Genomic DNA, 20,379 nt, shown 5'->3' on the forward strand with positions numbered 1-20,379 from the left:
AAACTCCTTAATTCTTTCTTCTGGGAATTCTGGACTGCACCAGTGAGCGCCCCTTTCAGCACTGCTGACTGTGGGCAGGGAGATTTTGCAGGTCTGGCAAGCCAAGGAACTGACCCAAAATGCCGAGAGCAAGTCATGCTCCTTCATGTGTGAGGCACCGCCGCGGTGTCACCGCCGATGCGCCGCGGTGACAGCCCGGCCACCGCACACGTGTCCTCTCACACGTGCCCCAGGGAGGGGGAGGACAAAGTCTCCACGGAGTGATGACAGCGATGCAAACCGATGGGAAGCATCCTCTGGGCCAGGGCAGCTGCCGGGGACATCACGTCTCGCCCGGCATCCCCCAGCCCACGTCCCCGCGAGCAGTTCCGCATCCGTCTCCGTGGCAACGCGCTTTGCACATTCCTCAGTATCTCCTGCCCCTCTGGTCTGTGGTGCTGGCAGCGCCGGGTACCCTGCAGGCTGATGGATGTCCATCACCCACCGCAGCACACCTGAGAGGGGCAGGGAGAGTAGGGAGTGGTGCCGCTGCTCCACAGAGTGCCCACAGGTGACTCAGAACCCATCCTTGGCCGGCGCTGGAGCACAGAACGGATTTGGGGCAGCACGGAGGTAGCAGTGAGCATCTGACAGCTCACCTGCCTTCCTGGACCGACAGCCACATAACCTGCCAGTGCTCTCCTACACGTGGGATGTTTTTCTGCCTGATGCAGCTGGAGTTTTATAACATAGGGTGACACAGAGCCATGGGCATCCTTGGAGATGCAGCCTTCGAGAGGAACTTTTTTCTCCTGCACATAGTCCAGCAGCAGCAGCAGCCCCTCTTGCACCAGCCTTGGAAGACACTCTGGTGTGAAAGGATGGAGCACTACCCTTCTGCTGAAGGATCATCCACTGGACACATCAGCCTTGGAAAAGGCCTCAGATGCTGGGATTTCTGGATACCAGTGACATTGCACAGACTGTTTCAGCCTCACTGATCTCCTGAAACCCCCACTGGTGCCAGAGGCTGCACCACGACCCAGAGCTGGGAAAACCCCTCCCTGGTGCAGCTGGGAACAGAGACTGAAGGGGGGCAGGAAATCTCCATTCACTGGCGCTTGATCCCCAGCCAAATTGGACCCAAACCAACGATTTTTTTCCAACTTCCCAGTAAACTGGACTTTCTAGAGAACTGTGGCTGGTGGGGAAAGGGGTCAGCAAGGGGGGCTGGAGGCAGATGCCGACTCCTAGAGCCTCTGGCTCTACAATGTCCAGGCTCACAGGTGGTGCTGGTGCATGGGGGATTCCCCCATGGGCCTGGGGTCAGAGGCATGAAGGGTTTTCATGTGCCCACATGAGCCTGTGCAGGTGGAGGGTGCTAGAACAGGGTGTGAAGTTGTGATTTTTGGAGTGAGGTTTAACTTCGGAGGGTTGCAGTCTTCTGAGTTCTTTTTTTGTTGTCATTGTTGTTTTAATGGCTGTGCACACCCCATAGGGTGCCCAGTGCTGACAGGGGGACATGTCCCTTTTTGAGTGGTCACATTGTCCCCATGGAGTCACCCCACTGACTCACTCCAAGGGGCCATGATGGTGTCCAGCTGCTCTGCAGCTCCCAGCAGGGACAAAAGGCCGAGGGATTTCCCTCTGTCCCCCCCCCAAAAAAGCTCTCTCGTGGCAGTTGTTTGCTGTGTGTCTATGGGGTGGTTGCTCCAACAAGGAGTCATGAGGTCAGTCAACCCAGGGCCTAAGTTCAGCCCAGGCACCATTCCCAGGGCTGAGGCCAGGCCCTGGGGAAAAGGGATTTGGTTGATTAAATAGAGAACAAAACAAAACCAAGGAGCTATCGAGCCCACCAACATGAGTCTGGTTTTCATTTCGAAGGAACTTTTCGTTACCCGTTTGTCATCAGCCTAATTCCTCCAAGTCCAAAACGCTTGGTGTGATGTGATGTGATTTCCTTCACAGCCAGAAGAAATACCCTGTTTCGCTGAAAAATGAGGTTATGCCGGGAAGGGGTTACCTTTGGCAGGAAGCAGTGTGAGACAGACCTTGGCTGTGTCCCACAGGAACAGTTTCCCTCCTGTGCTTGCCCTTGCAGCCCCCCGTAGGTGATCGGGATGTTGCCGAGGGTCGTCTGTCGTGCGATGCCGGTGAAGGGAGATGTTCTGCTAAGGACCACTTGAGCTGGATCCCCCTGCGCCAGATCGGGAGGGGACTGGGACCCTGCAGGGATGGAGCTGTATCTCACCCACCCCATCCACCCTAGCCTTCCTCCTTTCTCTTTTTTCTGCCTTTCCCTGGACTCTCCTCCATCTCCTTCCTTCCCTCCTGTCCCAGCCCCTTCCCCTTCCCACCCGGCAGCGCCAGGAGCCACAAGGACTTTGCACCCCACGGCAGCGCTCGCTCGCCGCTCCTTCCCGAAGGGAGAACGGAATACTCCGCTCTTATCTGCGAGGGGAGGCAGGCTCGGTGGGCAGGGTTTGCGCGAAAGCTGCTGCCTTATAAGCAGCCGGCGGCGGAGGCAAAGCTGTCTCGGAAGGCACGGAAAGGGGCCCCTCCGTGCAGCGCTCCCGCCGCGATGCCCGCGGCGCTGGGGCTGCTGCTCTGGCTGAGCCTCGCAGGTGCCCTTCGGCCCGGCCTCGAGCCCCCCCAGCACGACCCCAGCGAGGAAGGGGCCGCCCTGTTCGCCAGAGACTACAACACCACGGCCGAGCTCGTCCTCTTCGACAGCGTCTCGGCCAGCTGGAATTACAACACCAACCTGACGGCCGAAAACGCTGCTCTGCAGGTGGGTGGCGGGACGGGGGCGACGCCACCACGGGGGTGACCCCAGCGCCGGGGACTGGGGGGGGGGCTGGCTCACCGTGGAGACACTTGGTGCGGTTCCCTTCCTCCCTGCGGGCTTCTGTCTCAGCACCTCGGGGTGGCAAAGCAAGGCTGGGACTTGTAGTCCAGAAGCCGTAGGGTTTTGCCCCAAATTTGCTTTCAGAGAGACTCTGCCCCAAAATGACAGCTCTGGTCCCAGAGCAGAGTCAAGGTTATTTTTAGAGGTGATTCCCTCCTCCCAGCACCTTCCACTTTCCTTTCCCCCTTCCCAGAACTGGACCAGGTGTCAGTTGTTCGTGTCCCTGTCCCTGTCCCTGTCCCTGCCTGGTGTCACCACATCCCAGTGCTGAGGGTTTTAGTCTGGGGCGGACACCAGGAGCCCAAAGTGCACAAGCAGCTGGGTGGCATCGGGACTGAGGCTGTCACTTCTTGTCGCTGTGTCCCCAGCCCACGGGGACAAAGACAGTGGTGGGAAAGCACTCCAGGCTGCAGGGAATTAGACATCAGCCCAGGTTAGTGCAGGAAGAGCCTCTGCGGGGAGCAGCGCTGCGTGCATCCCACAGGCATGTGTGTGTTTGCCCAGGAGTTTGCATGTGTCTGGGTTGTTTTTAGCGGGGCAGGGAGCTGGAGCAGCCCCGGGTCTGCTCTCGGTGGGGTGAGCTGCAGCCCAGCCCAGCCCAGCCCGGCCCAGGCAGTGGTAGAGCCTGGACAGGCTGCGGTGGTTCCCCCGGTCCTGGCCGTGCTCGGAAAGCTGCCGGTGGCCCCAGCATGGGCTCATGGACAAGTCACTGCACGCAGCTCGGGGTACCTGTGCCAGTCCTACGGCTACAGGTGCACAAGGGGCAGTGCAGCCCAGAGGTGACCATGGTGTGTTCGGCCATCCCAGTGTCACACAGGGGCTGGCACACAGAGCCCTGAACCCTCCAGATCCTGTGGGGACGGGAGCACAGTGTGTCCTGTGCAGGAAGGAAATGCATCTTCCTGTGCAGGGGAAAGATCACTGCCAGGTCTGGGCACTGCCAATTTGGCAGGACACTCAAGAGGGCCCAGGTGCCCCTTCAGCCTTTTTTTGTCAAGCTGACATGATGTCTGGGCAGGCACCCAGCTCTAGCTGCAGATGTGGTGGGGTGAGGAACCTTGGGGCAGAGCAGGAACATCCCAGCTACTCTGAGTCCATAATTAAGGCCAGGAGAGCACCTTGCATGGACTTTTCTCAGAAGGCTTTTCCAGACCAGCTTTCCCTCATTTGTGTGCTATTAAATGTGTGAGGATCGTGTCCAGGAGCTCCCTGCAATGTCAAGGCTCCTAAGCCAGCCCAGGTAGAGGAGGGGATTTGAAGCCCTGAGATCAGTCTGTGATGAGGCAGCAGGAAGGTGTGGTGGGATGGGGAGTCACTGGCTGCTAAAGGAATAACAGCTGGCCCAAAAAGCTGGATTTGGGGGACCTGGGAGAGCATTGGGCCAGGCAAACCTTAACACAAGAGGGGCTGAGCCAGGCCACCAGGGCATGGGCAGCTCTGGGGCCTGCCACAAAAGGGGACCCTATGACATGAAAGGCAGGAGATCCAAGGCAGGGGCAGGGATGGACAGAGGGATGCTGGACAGACAGATGTACCATCTTTGGCAAGCTGGGATTCTGGGCAAGAGGCTGGCAGTGGAGCTTGGGGGCTGCTCATGTTTGGGTGCAGAACTACTGCAGATGCCTGGGCCAAGGCACTCCCAGTGTCCAGAGCTGCATCCTGAGTCCTCACTGTGCACCCAGCAGGGAGGGACTGGGGCGGAGCTTTTGGTAGGGAGGCTTTGAGGCTGTGGGTGCCAAGGGGCTTCTGAGCCCCCCACAGGGGCATCCCCTCCAGAGAGAGATCCCAGATGTGGGGGTGAAGGGCCAGGACTGGTGGGCATGGCCACGGCAACGCAGCACCACTGGCCTCAACTCACACCACCAGAGCTGTCAGGAGAGTTTAGGGTACAATTTGCCTGACCAAACACAGGTGTCTGTTCAAGGAGAAAACAAAACACAGCTGAACTCTGCTTCCTCCAGCTCCTCCAGCTCTGCACGGGGTCTGGGAAGGGGTAAAGGCATCTCCTCTTTAGAGGGGTGATGCGAGAGCAGGGTGTCTGTGGGGCTGGCATGTCCTAGCATGTTGGGGGATTGCAGCCAGTTGATACCAGTGATGCTGTGGGCACTGGGATGTCCAAGGGACGCAGTGGGAACACTGCAGGGTAGCCAGGGGCAGCTGGCACTTCTGGCATTCCCAGCCCCATGTCCCAGAGCTGTGTGGGTATCTGCCCCGGGCAGCCTCCGCCTCTACCACAGCACAACTCCCTTCCTTCCCTGCTGCCTGCTGAGGGAATGTGAAGATTAAAATAAAACAAACCAGGCATGTTGGAGCCAGGCTAAAAATGCCACAAGTCACAGCTAATGAGCTCCATAAATCACACCAGGATGGCACACGGACACCAACCAGGCACTCTGCACCATCTCACTCCACCTGCATCGGGCCAGGACACTCTTAATGGAGCTTCCCAGAAACACAGCTGACGCTGATCAGGCTGGGATACAAACACCTGCAATGCACCCCTTCCCAAAACCAGGGCCACAGCCCCAGCTGCCTAAATCACACCCCACAGGACCGGCAGCTTACTGCCAGCCCATGGCCCCAGGAAGGGAGATCGGGGCTGGCAGGAGTTGGGTGGCAGGGAGACACCCCAGACTGGGGACTCAGAGTAAATGGGTGAACACCAGATGTGGCATTTACAGGTCACAGGGTGCAGACAGCCAACTGAGAAACGTATAGAAATAGAAGTGTACAGACAAAGTGAGGACATACAGGAAGGAGAAAGGTGAATGTGGCGCCCTTATAGTTATCTTTTGGGCTTTTGTGAAAGTGAGAAACAGCAGGAATAGAAATAAAATTAAGCCAGACCTCAGGGCTCCTTCCAAAACCAGGGTCCAGCAGACGTCAAAGCCAGCCCAGGAGCACCCAGAGACCCTGACTGCATGGTCTGGACACCCAATCCGAGCATTCCCATCCCATATGAGACCCTGGAGCTCCCTCCAAAACACCCTCACAGGCCACCCTAGTGGGTGCTCATGGAGAGCTCCACAGGGGAGCAGGGGCTGCAGACACTGCAGTGCCAGATGGAAGCTGCTGTCTCTACCCATGGGTGCCATGGACTGGGGAAAACCCTGCTTGTCATCCCACGTCCTGTCCCCTCTGACTTCCACAACCCCCATGATTTTGCCCCCAAACCATCGCCTGGGGGGTGGCACGTCCCAGGGCTGGTCCTGAGCCCCCGTGTCCCCTCTCACCGTGCAGGTCACAGCATCACTGGAGGAGCAGAACTTCACAGAGCTATGGGGGAAGAAAGCCAAGGAACTCTATGGCAACAAGTGGAATAACTTCAGTGACCCCCAGCTGAGGAAAATCATTGGATCAATCCAGACCTTGGGACCCTCCAACCTGCCCCTGAAGATGAGAGAGCGGGTAGGCGAGGTGGCGGCGGAGCCCTGGGCAAGGCTGGGGTGCTGTGAAATACCTTAGAGGGATTTCTTGCAAGCATCCAGACTCCACTGCTGACCTGTTGCATTTTGGAGGGTGTCACTGGCCTCTACACAGTGATTGAGGAGGAGATGGGGTGCTATCTTCAGGGGATGAGGGGTGCCTTCTGGCCCTATTAGCCAGCCCTAACCTTATCTTGGAGCTGTCCCGGCAGGAACTGGAGATTTCCTGCTTACACAGAGCAGTCTTGGGCATCACCTGGAGACCAGCCAGGCTGTGCCCATGGCTGGAGCCAGCTGTCCCTACCCCTCTGGGCTCATCAGGTATGCAGCCCACTGAAAAGAAGGGCTGATGCAGCCACCTGGCTCCTGAGCTCCCCATAAGACAAGGACTGCTGTGCCTTGGTGACACAGTTCTATGCCAGGGACATCAGGACATCCTGAGCCTTCCCCATGGCAGTCCTGAGCTTTCAGGGCAGTTTATCTGAATTTTGATTTCCATGCATGAAAATATTGCCCAGGCTGAATCTGGCAGCCACTGTGCTCTATATGAGGCCCTTCCATCCTGACCCACATCTCCCTGACAGCCATTCCCAGCCAAACCCTGGCAAAGCCTAGTGATGCAATCCCTTCCGGAGAACTGTCGGCCCCGGTTCCTTCCAGGAAACCCATCCCTGCCCTCTTCCAGATAACCGACAGCATCATGTCTCCTCCCTGCACATCAGTCATGCCTCGCCCATCCCTGGGCAGCTCTACCCCGCAGCCACCATTGTCCCCATCTCCATCCCCTCCGCACAGATGGAGCAGAGGAATGGGAGTGGAGAGAGGGACAGAGCAGAGGAATTTCCTTCCCTAGGAATGGGCTTCCCAGGCATGTTCCAGGAAACCTCCTGTTGCTATTGTTTGCTGTTGTTGCAGTTCACAGAAATAAACCCCCCCCCATCCTCCGCCTTTTCTTCTCCTATTTTTTTTAACCCATTTAGATAAACAGCCTGTGCCGCGGCCCCGCTGACAAACAGCTCTATAAACAGCCCCTCTCTGGAGCATGGCTGTGCAGGGATTGTCTGTCCCAAAGAGCCCCCCTGCTCCCACCATGCCAAAACCCTGAGTGATAACACACTTATCTCACCAAAAACGTGCTGTATAAACACACCAATCCTTCCCCACATCCATCTGGACACACACACTCCAGAGAAAGCCTGTAGACCCTGAAGGGCTGTTCCTGTCCCTTGGCAGCCCCTTTCCTTTCAGCAGTCTTTTCCTTTCCTCCAGTACAACACCATCCTGAGCGACATGGACAAAATCTACTCCACGGCCAAGGTGTGCCTGCCCAACGGCACCTGCTGGGATCTGGAGCCAGGTAAGTCCCTGTCCCCTTGATCCTGCCAGCTGCTGAGCACCCCATGGCCATGACTTCGTCCTGGTCCCCACATCCTCAGTGGGTTGGGATTGGCACGTGCCAATCACGTTATTCGGGATTGTCCCAGTGTGAGGGTGGGCACTTGGGTCTGGCGTGGTGGTGGTGGTGGCACCTCTGCAGAGCTGTGGCATATGCCTCCCTCTCCGGCCGCTTTCTCATGTTCTACTTGTCCCCTCTGTCCCAGACCTCTCGGACATCATGGCCACCTCCCGCAGCTACAAGAAGCTGCTGTACGCCTGGGAGGGGTGGCACAACGCTGCGGGGAACCCGCTGCGCCCCAAGTATGAGGAGTTCGTGAAGCTGAGCAATGACGCCTATTTGCAGGATGGTACAAACCAAACCAAGGGGATCCCCAGCCAGGGGGTGGTCAGGGACCAGGGGTGGAAATCGGGACTGGGACATTGGGATGCCCTACTGCTCTCCCCACCCCACACGCAGCCAGGCATCCAACTTCTATTTCCCAAGTACCAACACTTAGGGAAGGGGGAAGAACCCTGCTGCTAGTCCCTGGTCCCACCTTTTGGGGATGGGCAGTGGGGGCAGCCTTTGGGGTCTGGAGACAGGTTTTCCCTGTATCCCTGGTAGGATTCAATGACACAGGCAGCTACTGGCGCTCCTGGTACGACTCAGACTCCTTTGAGAAGGACCTGGAGGGCATCTACAACCAGCTGGAGCCACTCTACCTCAACCTGCACGCCTTCGTCCGGAGGAAGCTGTATGATCGCTATGGGCCCAAATACATCAACCTGAAGGGTCCCATCCCTGCTCACCTCCTGGGTAAGAGATGAAACTCCCCCAGCCTGTGCCCAGAGGTGCTGGTGGGGTCAGAGGGGCACACACAAGGCCAGAGAGGTCCTAGTAATCACTGTGTTTCTCTTCTGACCTGCCACCAGCTCTACTCCAGCTATTTTCTCCTTTCAGGGAACATGTGGGCTCAGCAGTGGAACAACATCTATGACCTGATGATCCCCTACCCTGAGAAGCCCAACCTTGATGTCACGAGCACCATGGTGCAGCAGGTGATGGGCTGAGGGACTCACTGGAGGGACCAGGGAGAAAAAGCAGGAGGTGTTGCCAAGGCTGCCCCATGACATTGACCCCATGGGAGTAATTTCTCATACTTGTATAGGGGACAGCAGAAAATCCATGTCTGGGAGGGGAAGGGACAAAGAAATGATCCTACTCCATATCTGGCAATGACCAAGGAGGCAGCAGGTGGACAAAAGTGGGCAGTGCACTGGGACTGCTGCCAGTCCCCAGGCTGGGGGCTGCATTGCTGCAGTCACACCATCACACAGCTCCAAGCACTTCTTAGGTATAAGTCCTGCTTCCTTCTCCTGCCCCTGCTGAGCTGCAGCACCATTGCTCGGTGTTTTTTAGTGATGTTCACACCAGTTCTGGGGGCTGGGCCTCCCCGTCACAGAGAGAGGGGCAGGACCTCAGTCCCTGGGAGCAACTCACCTCCTTCCCACGGTCCTGGAGCACTGGAGGCAATGCCCAGGGCACAGGCAGCCCCTTCCTCAGCCATAACCCATTGCCTGCTGCCCACCAGGGCTGGAATGCCACTCACATGTTCCGGGTCTCGGAGGAGTTCTTCACCTCCCTGGGGCTTCTGGAGATGCCCACTGAATTCTGGGAGAAGTCCATGCTGGAAAAGCCGACAGATGGGCGGGAGGTGGTGTGTCATGCCTCGGCCTGGGACTTCTACAACCGCAAGGACTTCAGGTCTGTGGGGACATGCAGGGACCCAGGGCTACAGGCCAAGACCCTCTCCTATCCCCGTTGGTGATCACCCTTTTGGGTACCCCCAGCCTGGCCATGCAGACCAATATGGCACTTTCTGAGGCGAGGTCTGGAGTGGCAATGCTGCCCTGCCTTCCCCTCCACTTTTCCTTTACCCTGTGGGGTGTTGCCACCCTCTCTGAGACTGTGGGGAGTCCTTCCCATCAAGGGGGTGCACAGGAAGCTGGGATTCCTCACTCAGCTCAGGCAATGCTGTTTTCACACGGCAGGATCAAGCAGTGCACATCGGTGACCATGGAGCAGCTGTTCACGGTGCACCATGAGATGGGCCACATCCAGTACTACCTGCAATACAAGGACCAGCCCGTGTCCTTCCGCAGCGGGGCCAATCCTGGCTTCCATGAGGCCATCGGTGATGTCCTGTCCCTCTCTGTCTCCACCCCCAGCCACCTCAAGAAAATCGGTCTCCTCAGTAATGCTACTGAGGATGAAGGTATGGCAGCCACCCTGGGGAGCAGGATGACCTGGAGGGCTCTGGCACTGCCTGTGGCACTGGGAAGGGTTTGAGACATGCCAGGGTGGGTTGCAGTCTGGCAATGCAGCCCAGAGCTGCCACAACCCCTTCTCATCTCCAGGGGTCCATGCACAACCCCCTCTTGTCTCCGTGGGTCCATGTAGAGCCCTTCTTGGCTCCATCCTTTTCACTCCTGAGGCCGGAGTGATGCTCTCCAGAGGTTGTGCCTTTCCCTTCACCAACAGAGCCCGAACTGGAAAACAACATTTTTGTGCTTGATTGGCTTTGACCTTTCTAGCATTCCTCCCTCCCTCCCTCACCAAGAAGCATCCACCGCTGGAGCTCCCGGCATGGCTCTGTGGAGGTGGCACATGCACAGTCACGAGGGCGGGTGACATGTCCAGCTGCCAGCAGGCACGGCAGGGCAGGAATTGTCGCTGCAGGCACTGCCCAGCTCATCAAGAGCCTCATCCTCCCACCCGACGTCCCTCAGCTGACACACTGAAGCAGATGGTGGCAAAAGAAACTGAGCACTCCCAGACCTGCCCCAGGCGGCAGCTTGGCGGAGGAGGGACAGTCCCGGGATCCTCCTGCCATGTCATTAAATACGTTTTATGACAAGAAAGACATCACAGCAGCCAAGAGCATCGGGCCAGTGCTGCATAAACACAACGAAGCAGATGGTCTCTGCCTCAAGCCATTGCTACCAGACTTGCCAGCACTTGGCAGCCAGGCCACCATAGTGATGGCAGCCAACAGCCCCTCAGGGCAGTGCTGCCAACCCTTCTCTGACCCCACAGCTTCAGCTGGGTCTCCAGCAGTTTTTTCTCCAAACTTCCTTCCCTGGGTTTCTTTGAGGGGAAAAAGAGATGTCACCATCCCCTGTGCTCCTCATGATACGGTGGTGACTGTCCTAGAGTTGACTCTAAACCATCAGAGCCTTGCAGACTGCAGAACAAACTCCCCCAGGCCCCCTCACCCTGAGGCCCCAGGGTGGAAGGGTGAAGAGTTACACTCACCAAAGACCTTTTAACTCTGTGAGCTGGGCTAAGGGCAAGGGGACACCACGCTTGTCACCCTCATTGTCCCCACTCAGTAAAAGGCACATGTTGCCTCAGGTAGTAACTATATCTATAGAAGCCTCCTGTGTCCTACACAGCCTTCTCTAGGAGCAAGGTTAGGTGTTGAGATGCTGTCCCCATTTCTCATCCAGATCTGCTCACTCTCTTGCCCACTAAAATTCTGGTGCCTGTAGTGCTGTCTATGCAGACTCCTTTCCAGCCTGGTTCAGGCTCTGTTTCATGCAGAGAGCAGTATCAACTACCTGCTGAAGATGGCCCTGGAGAAGATTGCCTTCCTGCCCTTTGGCTACCTCATCGACCAATGGCGCTGGAACGTGTTCAGTGGCCAAACGCCGCCAAGCCGCTACAACTACGACTGGTGGTATCTGAGGTAGAGGACGGCCACCAAGGGTGGATGTGGGTGTGGAAGCTGGGCACATGTGCAAGGAAGGGAGGCAGGAAAGAGGAAAGAAAAAGCATAAAAGTAGCCACGGAGATGGTGGAAGAACAATGGATAGATGTGTGGGTGGGTAGGGTGGACGGAGGGATGGATGGACAGATGGATGGATGGACGGATGATGGATGGATGGATGGATGGATGGATGGATGGATGGATGGACGCATGGATGATGGATGGATGATGGATGGATGATGGATGGATGATGGATGGATGATGGATGGACGAATGGATGGATATACATGGAATTATGCTCTAATTGTGCAGATTTCTTCAGCACTGTGCCAAGCTTTCCCATTCTTTGACTAGATTCTTCTGACCCTTTATAATCCCCATGCTCATGCTGTTGTTCTCTGTTGTCCACAGAACCAAATACCAGGGCATCTGCGCTCCAGTTTCAAGGAATGAGAGCAACTTTGACCCTGGAGCAAAGTACCACATCCCGGGGAACACTCCTTACATCAGGTAGAGGAAGTGCTGGCAAGCGGACCATGGTTTGGGAGGCAGTGGGTGAGGAATCACCTCTGTGGGCAGGGTCTGTCATGTGCTGCTTCTGCTCAAGACATAGAGATCTCCCAACACTTGGGACCACAAATGGTGGTGTTGAGCTCTTGGACTCGTCTGCTTCCCCTTGTCCCCAATTCTGACCTTCATGGGCTTCCTTGGCAGGTACTTTGTGAGCTTCATCCTCCAGTTCCAGTTTCACAAGGCACTGTGCCAGGCAGCCAACCACACTGGTTCCCTGCACACCTGTGACATCTACAGGTCCAAAGAGGCTGGAGCCAAACTCAGGTGGGGACAGAGGAGGGTCAGGAAAATCGCCATGGGCAGATGTGTGCATGGAAGCTGATGGTGTGCAAAGGAAGGAAAGAAGAAAGGAAGGAAGGAAAAGTGAACTGGAGAAATAGCTTTGCAGATGGATGGATGGATGGATGGAAATACGTGGAAGCACTGGGGTGGGGTGAGTGGCCCTCACCAGAGTATTGCTATTGTCCCAGCCATGAACTCCCACCCAGACAAGAGGTCACTAAAGCACAGTTGGCTCCTGTTGATTCCCTGGGTGTTAAATGCAAGAGTGTGTGACAGGGAGTCCTCAGTTCCCACATGCAGGACAGGTGGTGGCTTCCGGGGCAGTTCCCAGGTTCATGTCGCACTCTGGAACAGCATTTTCAACTCTTAAGATGCTGAGATACTATCACTGCTTCTCTCCCATCCATCCTCTGGCCTCATGCTGGCTCTTGCTGTTCTGCTCCTCCGCAGGGAAGTGTTGAAAGCTGGGTCCTCAAAGTCGTGGCAGGATATCCTCATGAATCTCACTGGCACAGGTCAGATGGATGCTGGACCCCTTCTGGAGTATTTCAGCCCTGTCACCAAGTGGCTTCAGGAGCAGAACAACAAGACCAATGAGGTGCTGGGCTGGCCTGAGTTTGACTGGCGTCCCCCTGTCCCTGAAGGCTACCCTGAAGGCATTGGTGAGGCTGCAGCTCCATCCTGGGTTTGGGGAGGGTCAGGAAGATGTCCCCAAAGGGACATCATTAATTCACAGGCAGAAGCAGAGGGAGGTCTCTGCTGTGGGTGGGGTGGTCCGCATGCCAGGAAAGAGAAATAGCCAGCTCCAGTGAAGTCCCACGGGGTGCTGCTTCCCAGGAGGCAGGTGCCATTGTCTGAAGCTGCATAGTGATGTCCTCAGTCAGGGTGTGAAGAGTTTATCTTCTTAGTTGTATCCTTTGTGCTCACATGGGAGAGTCTAGGGCATGCAACTTGTCCTGTTATGCCATCCTCTGTCCAATGGCACACCCCAGATGGGCACCTCTTCCCCAGTTTCTTAGCTCAGCCTGCTCCCAGGTTGTGGCATCCTTCAATGGACCTGCAGCTCTGAGAAAAGCTTAATTATGACTTCTCCATGGGATAGTGCTCTTGCAACTCTCCTGACCTTTCTCGTCTCTTCCCCCATTTATTTCCTCCTCTAGACAAAATAGCAGACGAGGCACAAGCTAAAGAGTTCTTGTCCGAGTACAACAGCACAGCTGAGCAAGTGTGGAATGCCTACACTGAGGCATCCTGGGCCTACAACACCAACATCACTGACCACAACAAGGAGATCATGGTATGGGCATGACCCTGGGGCTGTGCAGGGAGAGCCAACAGCCAGGGAAGGCAGGTGGTACCCAGGGCACATTTTACAGAAGCTCTGAAAACCAGGGCAGCCTCTGCCCTTTGTAAAGGGATAACATTCTCACCCAGGAGGTGCCTTTTCCTTGAAAATCCTCATCATCCAATGATGTACCCACAAAGGCAGCTATGGGGAGGGTGTCAGTCATGGCATGCCAGGTGCTGTTTCTAGTGGTGGCCTGGGCCTTGTCCCTGAAGTAGCTCTTCTTCTCTCATTGTAGCTGGAGAAGAACTTGGCCATGTCCAAGCACACCCTGGAGTACGGCATGAGGGCCAGGCAGTTTGACACCTCCGATTTCCAGGATGAAAGTGTCACCCGCATCCTCAAGAAGCTGAGTGTCATTGAGAGGGCAGCCTTGCCTGAGAATGAGCTGAAGGAGGTGAGTGGTACGGGGACAGAGCAAGAGAGGGTGTCCCTTGCCATCACCTTGTGTGAAGACAGAAGTTTCTCTCAAAATTTAAGAAATGCCACTGGGCAGCCACCATCTGCCTTGAAAACGGTGATAGCTTGGTAGCTTCTACACAAAGCCAAAATCCTTGTGTTCAGGGTTTCCCACCCAAAGGTTGCCTATCCCAGGCTGCAGTGGGGCCTGGATGTTTGGGTGACAATAGCACATTGCTTGTTGGCCCCAAGCTCTCTTGTACTGACTCTGTGTTGCCTCCGTTGGGGTCACTCTTGATCTTGGAAGGGACCAGAGTAAAACACCCGAAAACCTCGATGGGCTGGGACATCCTCCAGTATCCTCCAATATCAGGAGCAAGGATAACCACTTTACATACTCTGATTTCCTTTGCAGTATAACACCCTCCTCTCAGATATGGAGACCACATACAGCGTGGCCAAGGTCTGCAGAGAGAACAAAACCTGTCACCCACTGGATCCTGGTAAGATCAAGCAGGGTGTCTTGTGGGGCATCAGCACTGGCCCAGAAGGGAGGGATTTTTTTTTAAATGGGGGCATGAAGAAAGGCCGTGAAGGGTTCTTTCACCTTCTCTGTGATGACCCCTGAGCAACAGGGTATAGAATCATTGCGACTGTTCAGCTCATCCAACGGCATCACAGTGGTTTCATTGCTCTCCCTAAGACCTCACAGACATCATGGCCACCTCTCGGGACTATGATGAGCTCCTCTTTGCCTGGAAGGGCTGGCGGGATGCTTCTGGGAAGAAGATGAGGAACAACTACAAGCGATATGTGGAACTGAGCAACAAGGCAGCCATGCTCAATGGTCAGTGCCCTGCTCCCCTAGAGCCCACCATGACCCTAACCCCCTGTGAGCAGAGGATTGGGCTCTTTATCCAACAGGGGGTCAAAATCCTAAGGGTGTGGAGGTCTCACTAACTCCCAGGAGATCTACTCTCTCACAGATTTGGAGGGACTTCGAGTGTCTGAACAGCAAGACAGAGCCTTGCCCAAGAAGGACAGAGTCTGACAGCTTCTGCTCTTGCCCTACCACAGGCTACAAGGACAATGGGGCCTACTGGAGATCCCTGTATGAGACATCCACCTTCGAGGAAGATCTGGAGAGGTTGTATCTGCAGCTGCAGCCCCTGTACCTCAACCTACATGCTTATGTACGCCGAGCCCTCTACAAAAAGTATGGTGCAGAGCACATAAACCTGAAGGGTCCCATCCCTGCCCATCTGCTAGGTAAGGGCTCTGATTGAGCTACACCGCATCTCCCACCAGATGTGGCTGTCTGTGCCATGCCAAGAGTTAAGACTGGTCTCTGTTCAGCTCAGGCTGAAGGGGAAAGGTCACCTGGGATGGGTCTGTAGAGGCCAATCTACCCCAGGAGAAGGGCAGCACACTCAGCATGGTTTGACTTCTCTTGCATGGATGGGCTCCTGCCTACCTTGCCCTTATGCACACAGGGCAGGGACCAGGCAGGGTGAGGGACCTGTGCAGGAGGAGGGAGTAACTGGTTACTCTCCTCTCCCTGTCTCCCTCCTGACATGTGTCATCCTTCTGTGCTTCCCAGGCAACATGTGGGCTCAGTCATGGTCCAACATTTTCGACCTGGTGATACCTTTCCCAGATGCCACCAAGGTGGATGCCACCCCGGCCATGAAAAAACAGGTTAGTGCTTTTCTAGGCTGCTCTGGGGAAGTCCCTTGGGACCCAGCAACCTTTGGCTGTTGCCACCACCCATGTTGCCAAATGCTCTAATGTTGCCCAAAAAATCCATGCCTCATCTGTATTCTCCCTACCTCTATATGCCAAGACCTGGATCCAGGTCTAGCTGGCTCCAGGAGATTCCCCTGCCCAGAACGAGGTTATCCCTGTCCTCCCATCCTTCCACAGTCCCCAGTACCCCAGCATCCCCCACTGCCCCATACCAGGTCTCTGCTCTTTCCCCAGGGCTGGACACCCAAGAAAATGTTTGAAGAGTCCGACCGTTTCTTCACCTCTCTGGGCCTCATCCCGATGCCACAGGAGTTCTGGGACAAGTCCATGATCGAGAAGCCAGCGGATGGGCGGGAGGTGGTGTGTCACGCCTCGGCCTGGGATTTCTACAATCGCAAGGACTTCAGGTGCCCATGGGGAGCAGATGGTGGCCTCTGCTGATGTGGTGCTGGGGCAGAAAGAGTCTTCGTAGAATAAGGGCACGTGGGCTGATGCCACCACAATGTATCTTGCTCTGTGGCTGTGGTACCCCAACTGTGACACTTCTCTTGGTACCCAAGATGCTGGTAGGAGTCCCCAGGGTGGATGGAGGACAATCCATGCCTGCCCTGCCCTGTCCTGGAGAATGGAAAAGCTGATGAACAGGGACAGGGAATGGGCAGGGTCAAGAGGAGGTGCAGGAGGAGGAAGAGACCAACCCAGTGGAGTAGGACCAGCCTGGTCTGGCATCAGATGTGGGGAGGGGGCACATAGAAAGGAAAAGTGTGATGGTTCCTGGAGGTTTTCATGCCACCACTGCCCTCCTTTCTCCCCCAACCCCTGTGTCCTGGTCCAGGATCAAGCAGTGCACCGTGGTGAACATGGACGACCTCATCACAGTGCACCACGAGATGGGCCACGTCCAGTACTTCCTGCAGTACAAGGACCAGCCTGTCTCCTTCCGTGACGGGGCCAACCCTGGCTTCCATGAGGCTGTTGGGGATGTCATGGCCTTGTCTGTCTCCACCCCCAAACACCTCCATAGCATCAATCTGCTGGACCAAGTAATGGAAAACGAAGGTGAGATGGAGGGCCACACAGCAAATGTGGGGATGATGATGGGAACAGATGGAAATGCAGATAGTCAGGAGGGCCTGGGCAAGGTTGAAGGGCTCAGGAACATACATGGTGGCTTTGCATGCATGGAGGGGAGAGGACCCGTTGGGGACAACCAGTTCTGGGGCAGAATGACCCACAGAGGGAGGAGAGGTGGATACAGCACTGTCTTGCTCACATCTTCATGCCCCGGGCAGAAAGTGATATTAACTATCTGATGAGCATCGCCCTGGACAAAATCGCCTTCCTGCCTTTTGGATACCTCATGGACCAGTGGCGCTGGAAGGTGTTTGATAGGCGGATCAAGGAGGATGAGTACAACAAGGAGTGGTGGAACCTCAGGTAGGATTGAATTCAGACCCCTGTCTGGGACAAGAGCCTTGGCCATCATCCCACTGGGTGTTTTCTCCTTGTGGTCCAGCTGACTGCAATGGGAATGATGAGATACACAACCCCTCCCTCTGTCCTCACACTCCACTATGTTCCTTCCCACTTTGCCCCATCTCCTCCTCCCCAAGCTGGCCTGACTCTCCCTCTCTCACACAGGATGAAGTACCAGGGCTTGTGCCCACCAGCACTGAGGTCTGAAGATGACTTTGACCCCGGGGCAAAGTTCCACATTCCTGCCAACGTCCCTTACATTAGGTGAGCCAGCAGGGCTGGGGCACGAGGGACACCACTTGGACATAGAAGCAGGATCCCCGGGTCAGATGCCAGTGATGACATCTTTTTCCATGGCTGGTGGTGCCATCCTGCGTGGGCTGGGCAGCTCCAGAGACCCTGACAGAGCTTCAGATGAGAAGTCTGGATTTAGGGGAATTTCTCCTTATCCAAGGAAGATGAGCTCATCCACTCTGACAAATATAAAACACGTTATGGGAGAAATGGCCTCAGCAGGTTGAGCTGAGCTGAAGCAGGTGTAGCTCCAAAGCCAGTGATGCTCCTCCAGACTGGGAGGCTGCCACCAGAGAATGAGGGGAGCCACATCCTCTCTTGCACAGGCACAAGCAGGGTCCATTCCCATCTCTTCATCCCTCTCGACCAGGTATTTCGTCAGCTTTGTGATCCAGTTCCAATTCCACCAGGCACTCTGTGATGCAGCCGGGCACAAGGGTCCCCTGCACACCTGTGACATCTACCAGTCCAAGGAGGCTGGGAAGATCTTGGGGTAGGTTTGTGGGCAGGGTAAAGCCAAGGCACCTATATCCCCAAACACCTTAAAGCCAGCCCAGCAAGACAGGAGGCAACACAGCTCCTGGTCATCCCTCCCAGCCCATCCCTGGGGCAGACACCCTGGGCTGGGCACTGGGGCTGTGATTGCAAAAGCAGCCACTAGATGGTAGCTAGGCCCCTGGCAGGGGGAAGGCTCCCTCCTCCTCCTCCTCCTCCTCCTCCTCCTCCTCCTCCTCCCAGCCCCCAGTTCCTTAGAGAAAACAACCCCCTTGCTTCAAGAAAAGCACCTGCAAATTTAACTCCTTCACCAAGGGACTGCTCTGCATCAGGCTGGATCCACTGGGGGTTTTTTAATCCGTGCAAACCCCTCTTTCCCCCCAGATAAATGTCCTTCCCTGTGCTCCAGGCTGGCAGCCCTATGGTTCTGGGGGTTCACACTGTGCCCAGGGATGCTGATACCAAGAACTCCAAGGGAAAGGGAGGGGCTGGAAGCCAAGAGAGTGATGGGGAACACACTAGAGCTGATTTCTCCTGCCACAGGGATGCCCTGAAGCTGGGTTTCAGCAAGCCATGGCCAGAAGCCATGCAGCTCATCACAGGGCAGCCCAACATGTCAGCAGAGGCCCTGATGAGCTACTTCGAGCCACTCATGACGTGGCTGGAGAAAGAGAACAAGAAGAACGGGGAGGTCCTGGGCTGGCCCGAATACAGCTGGACTCCTTACACAGGTATGCAGGGCTCAGCCAAGCACAGCAGGTCCATGATTGGCCAGGGCTGAGCCCTCACCAGGGTCAGAAGGAAATCGAGCTCTCTTGGTGCCACTTGGCCATCCCAAAAACCACAGGGTGGAGCTGAGGCCAAAGGGCATCCAAGAGACCAGCAAAGGTGGCCCAACATACCACAGCTCAGAGCCCCTGGCAACAACCATGTCTCTCATTTCTCTCTTTTCCAGTCCAAGATGACTCCAGCAAAACTGATTTCCTGGGAATGTCCCTGACCAAAAGTCAAGCCACAGCTGGGGGCTGGGTCCTGCTCGCGCTGGCACTCATCTTCCTGATCAGCACCATCTTCTTGGGTGTCAAGTTCTTCTCAGGCAGGAGAAAGGCCTTCAAATCCATCTCAGAAATGGAACTGAAATAAGGCAGCCACCAGCAGGGCAACATAGACAGGGTGCAAGCATGGGCACTTGGCCAGGCTGGCAGCCATGCCATGGGCACACTTGCCAAGGAAGCCATGGGTTTCCACAACCCAGGATTCCTCTCTCCTATCAGGTCAGACATTCCTTTCCACTATGCAAGAGCCAGAGCAGAGAAGAGCTATTTATTTGTCAATGTCTGAATCAGGGGAAAGAGAAGTTCAGGTTCCGGCAGGCACGGAGCCGTCACAAGCTGCCCCTGTGCCCAGGGCTGGAGCTGGTCCAGCCTGGTCACCCACCAGCCAATTCTGATCCGTGGGCAAAGCCACAGAGACTTGAGTGACAGAGGGCAGTTTGGGGAGGGATGGAGCACATCCCGGTTTGCCTGCTACCAGGCTGTTCGCTTGCATGGATGAAAAATAAACCTATGTCTTGTCCCCCTTCAAGCAGCAGCTCAGCTTCTTCTTGCATGTGGGCTGGGGGCTCAGTGGAACAAGGCTCTCAAGCAGGAGAGCTGCCACCCCAATCCAGCGCAAACACAAATCCCTGGGGACCAGTCTGGCTTTGGGGCAACATAACTGCAGCACCCAGCTTCTCCCCTCCCCGTCTGAAAGATCAGCATCCGTTTGCAGCATCTCCATCCTGCCCTGAGTCGCTGCTCCCATCAGAGCTGACAGCTCGTGGGATCGCAGTGCAGCACGTGCCTAAGGGAGGGGCTGAATCAGGGCCAGGAATCCCCAAAGTCCAGACGTGAACTGTTCAAAGGGCTGGGGGTCACCAGGCTGGAGCTCACGACTGCTGTGGCTCCAGCACCAGTGCCACATTTACGTAAGAGCCGGGGAGGGGGTTCCAAGGTCAGCGATCGCCTCCTGCCCTCCAGCTCCTGATTATCTTGGGATCAGCCGTGCTTTGAGGCCCACCCGTCCCCCCCCCCCCCCTCCCGACCCTGTCCTCCCCATCCCCGGCCTCGTCTTTCTTCTGCTTCTGTAAATAAAACTTCGTATTTGTTCTGCAGTGATTAGGTGCAAAACTAATCCCAGGCTGGGGATTATTGCAGCCTTAAAGAGCTGTGATCTGCTGCAGCCCGAAGCAGCAGGGGAAATGAGGGGATCTGGATGATCCACCCGTCCCCATCCCATCCGATGGCCTCTGCCCTCGCTCGTGTCTTAGCC

General features: G+C 56.0%; 1 protein-coding gene across 1 annotated transcript; it reads left to right on the plus strand.

Moving 5' to 3' along the window:
* The first annotated feature begins 2,545 nt into the window (after positions 1–2,545).
* ACE (angiotensin I converting enzyme) lies at positions 2,546–19,653 on the plus strand. The gene is made up of 25 exons (XM_068211835.1): positions 2,546–2,770; positions 6,128–6,295; positions 7,582–7,669; positions 7,914–8,057; positions 8,315–8,506; positions 8,651–8,748; positions 9,282–9,454; positions 9,742–9,965; positions 11,294–11,438; positions 11,871–11,969; positions 12,174–12,296; positions 12,765–12,976; positions 13,475–13,611; positions 13,898–14,056; positions 14,474–14,561; positions 14,762–14,905; positions 15,136–15,327; positions 15,659–15,756; positions 16,039–16,211; positions 16,640–16,863; positions 17,097–17,241; positions 17,446–17,544; positions 17,945–18,067; positions 18,613–18,800; positions 19,025–19,653. Exons 1-25 carry the CDS (start codon positions 2,561–2,563, stop codon positions 19,210–19,212), a joined length of 3,834 nt encoding a protein of 1,277 aa, XP_068067936.1. The 5' UTR covers positions 2,546–2,560; the 3' UTR covers positions 19,213–19,653.
* Positions 19,654–20,379: the final 726 nt, after the last annotated feature.

This window comes from Anomalospiza imberbis, chromosome 22 (genome assembly GCF_031753505.1).
Source record: "Anomalospiza imberbis isolate Cuckoo-Finch-1a 21T00152 chromosome 22, ASM3175350v1, whole genome shotgun sequence".
Lineage (NCBI taxonomy): Eukaryota > Metazoa > Chordata > Aves > Passeriformes > Viduidae > Anomalospiza > Anomalospiza imberbis.

What these genes read in the sequence shown, in the direction of transcription:
- ACE (XM_068211835.1), top strand. Translation starts at nt 2,561, where the DNA reads ATGCCCGCGGCGCTGGGGCTGCTGCTCTGGCTGAGCCTCGCAGGTGCC. An exon ending in CTGTCACCCACTGGATCCTG is followed by an intron (nt 14,562 to 14,761) that starts GTAAGATCAAGC and finishes GCTCTCCCTAAG; the next exon opens with ACCTCACAGACATCATGGCC. An exon ending in GAGGCTGGGAAGATCTTGGG is followed by an intron (nt 18,068 to 18,612) that starts GTAGGTTTGTGG and finishes CTCCTGCCACAG; the next exon opens with GGATGCCCTGAAGCTGGGTT.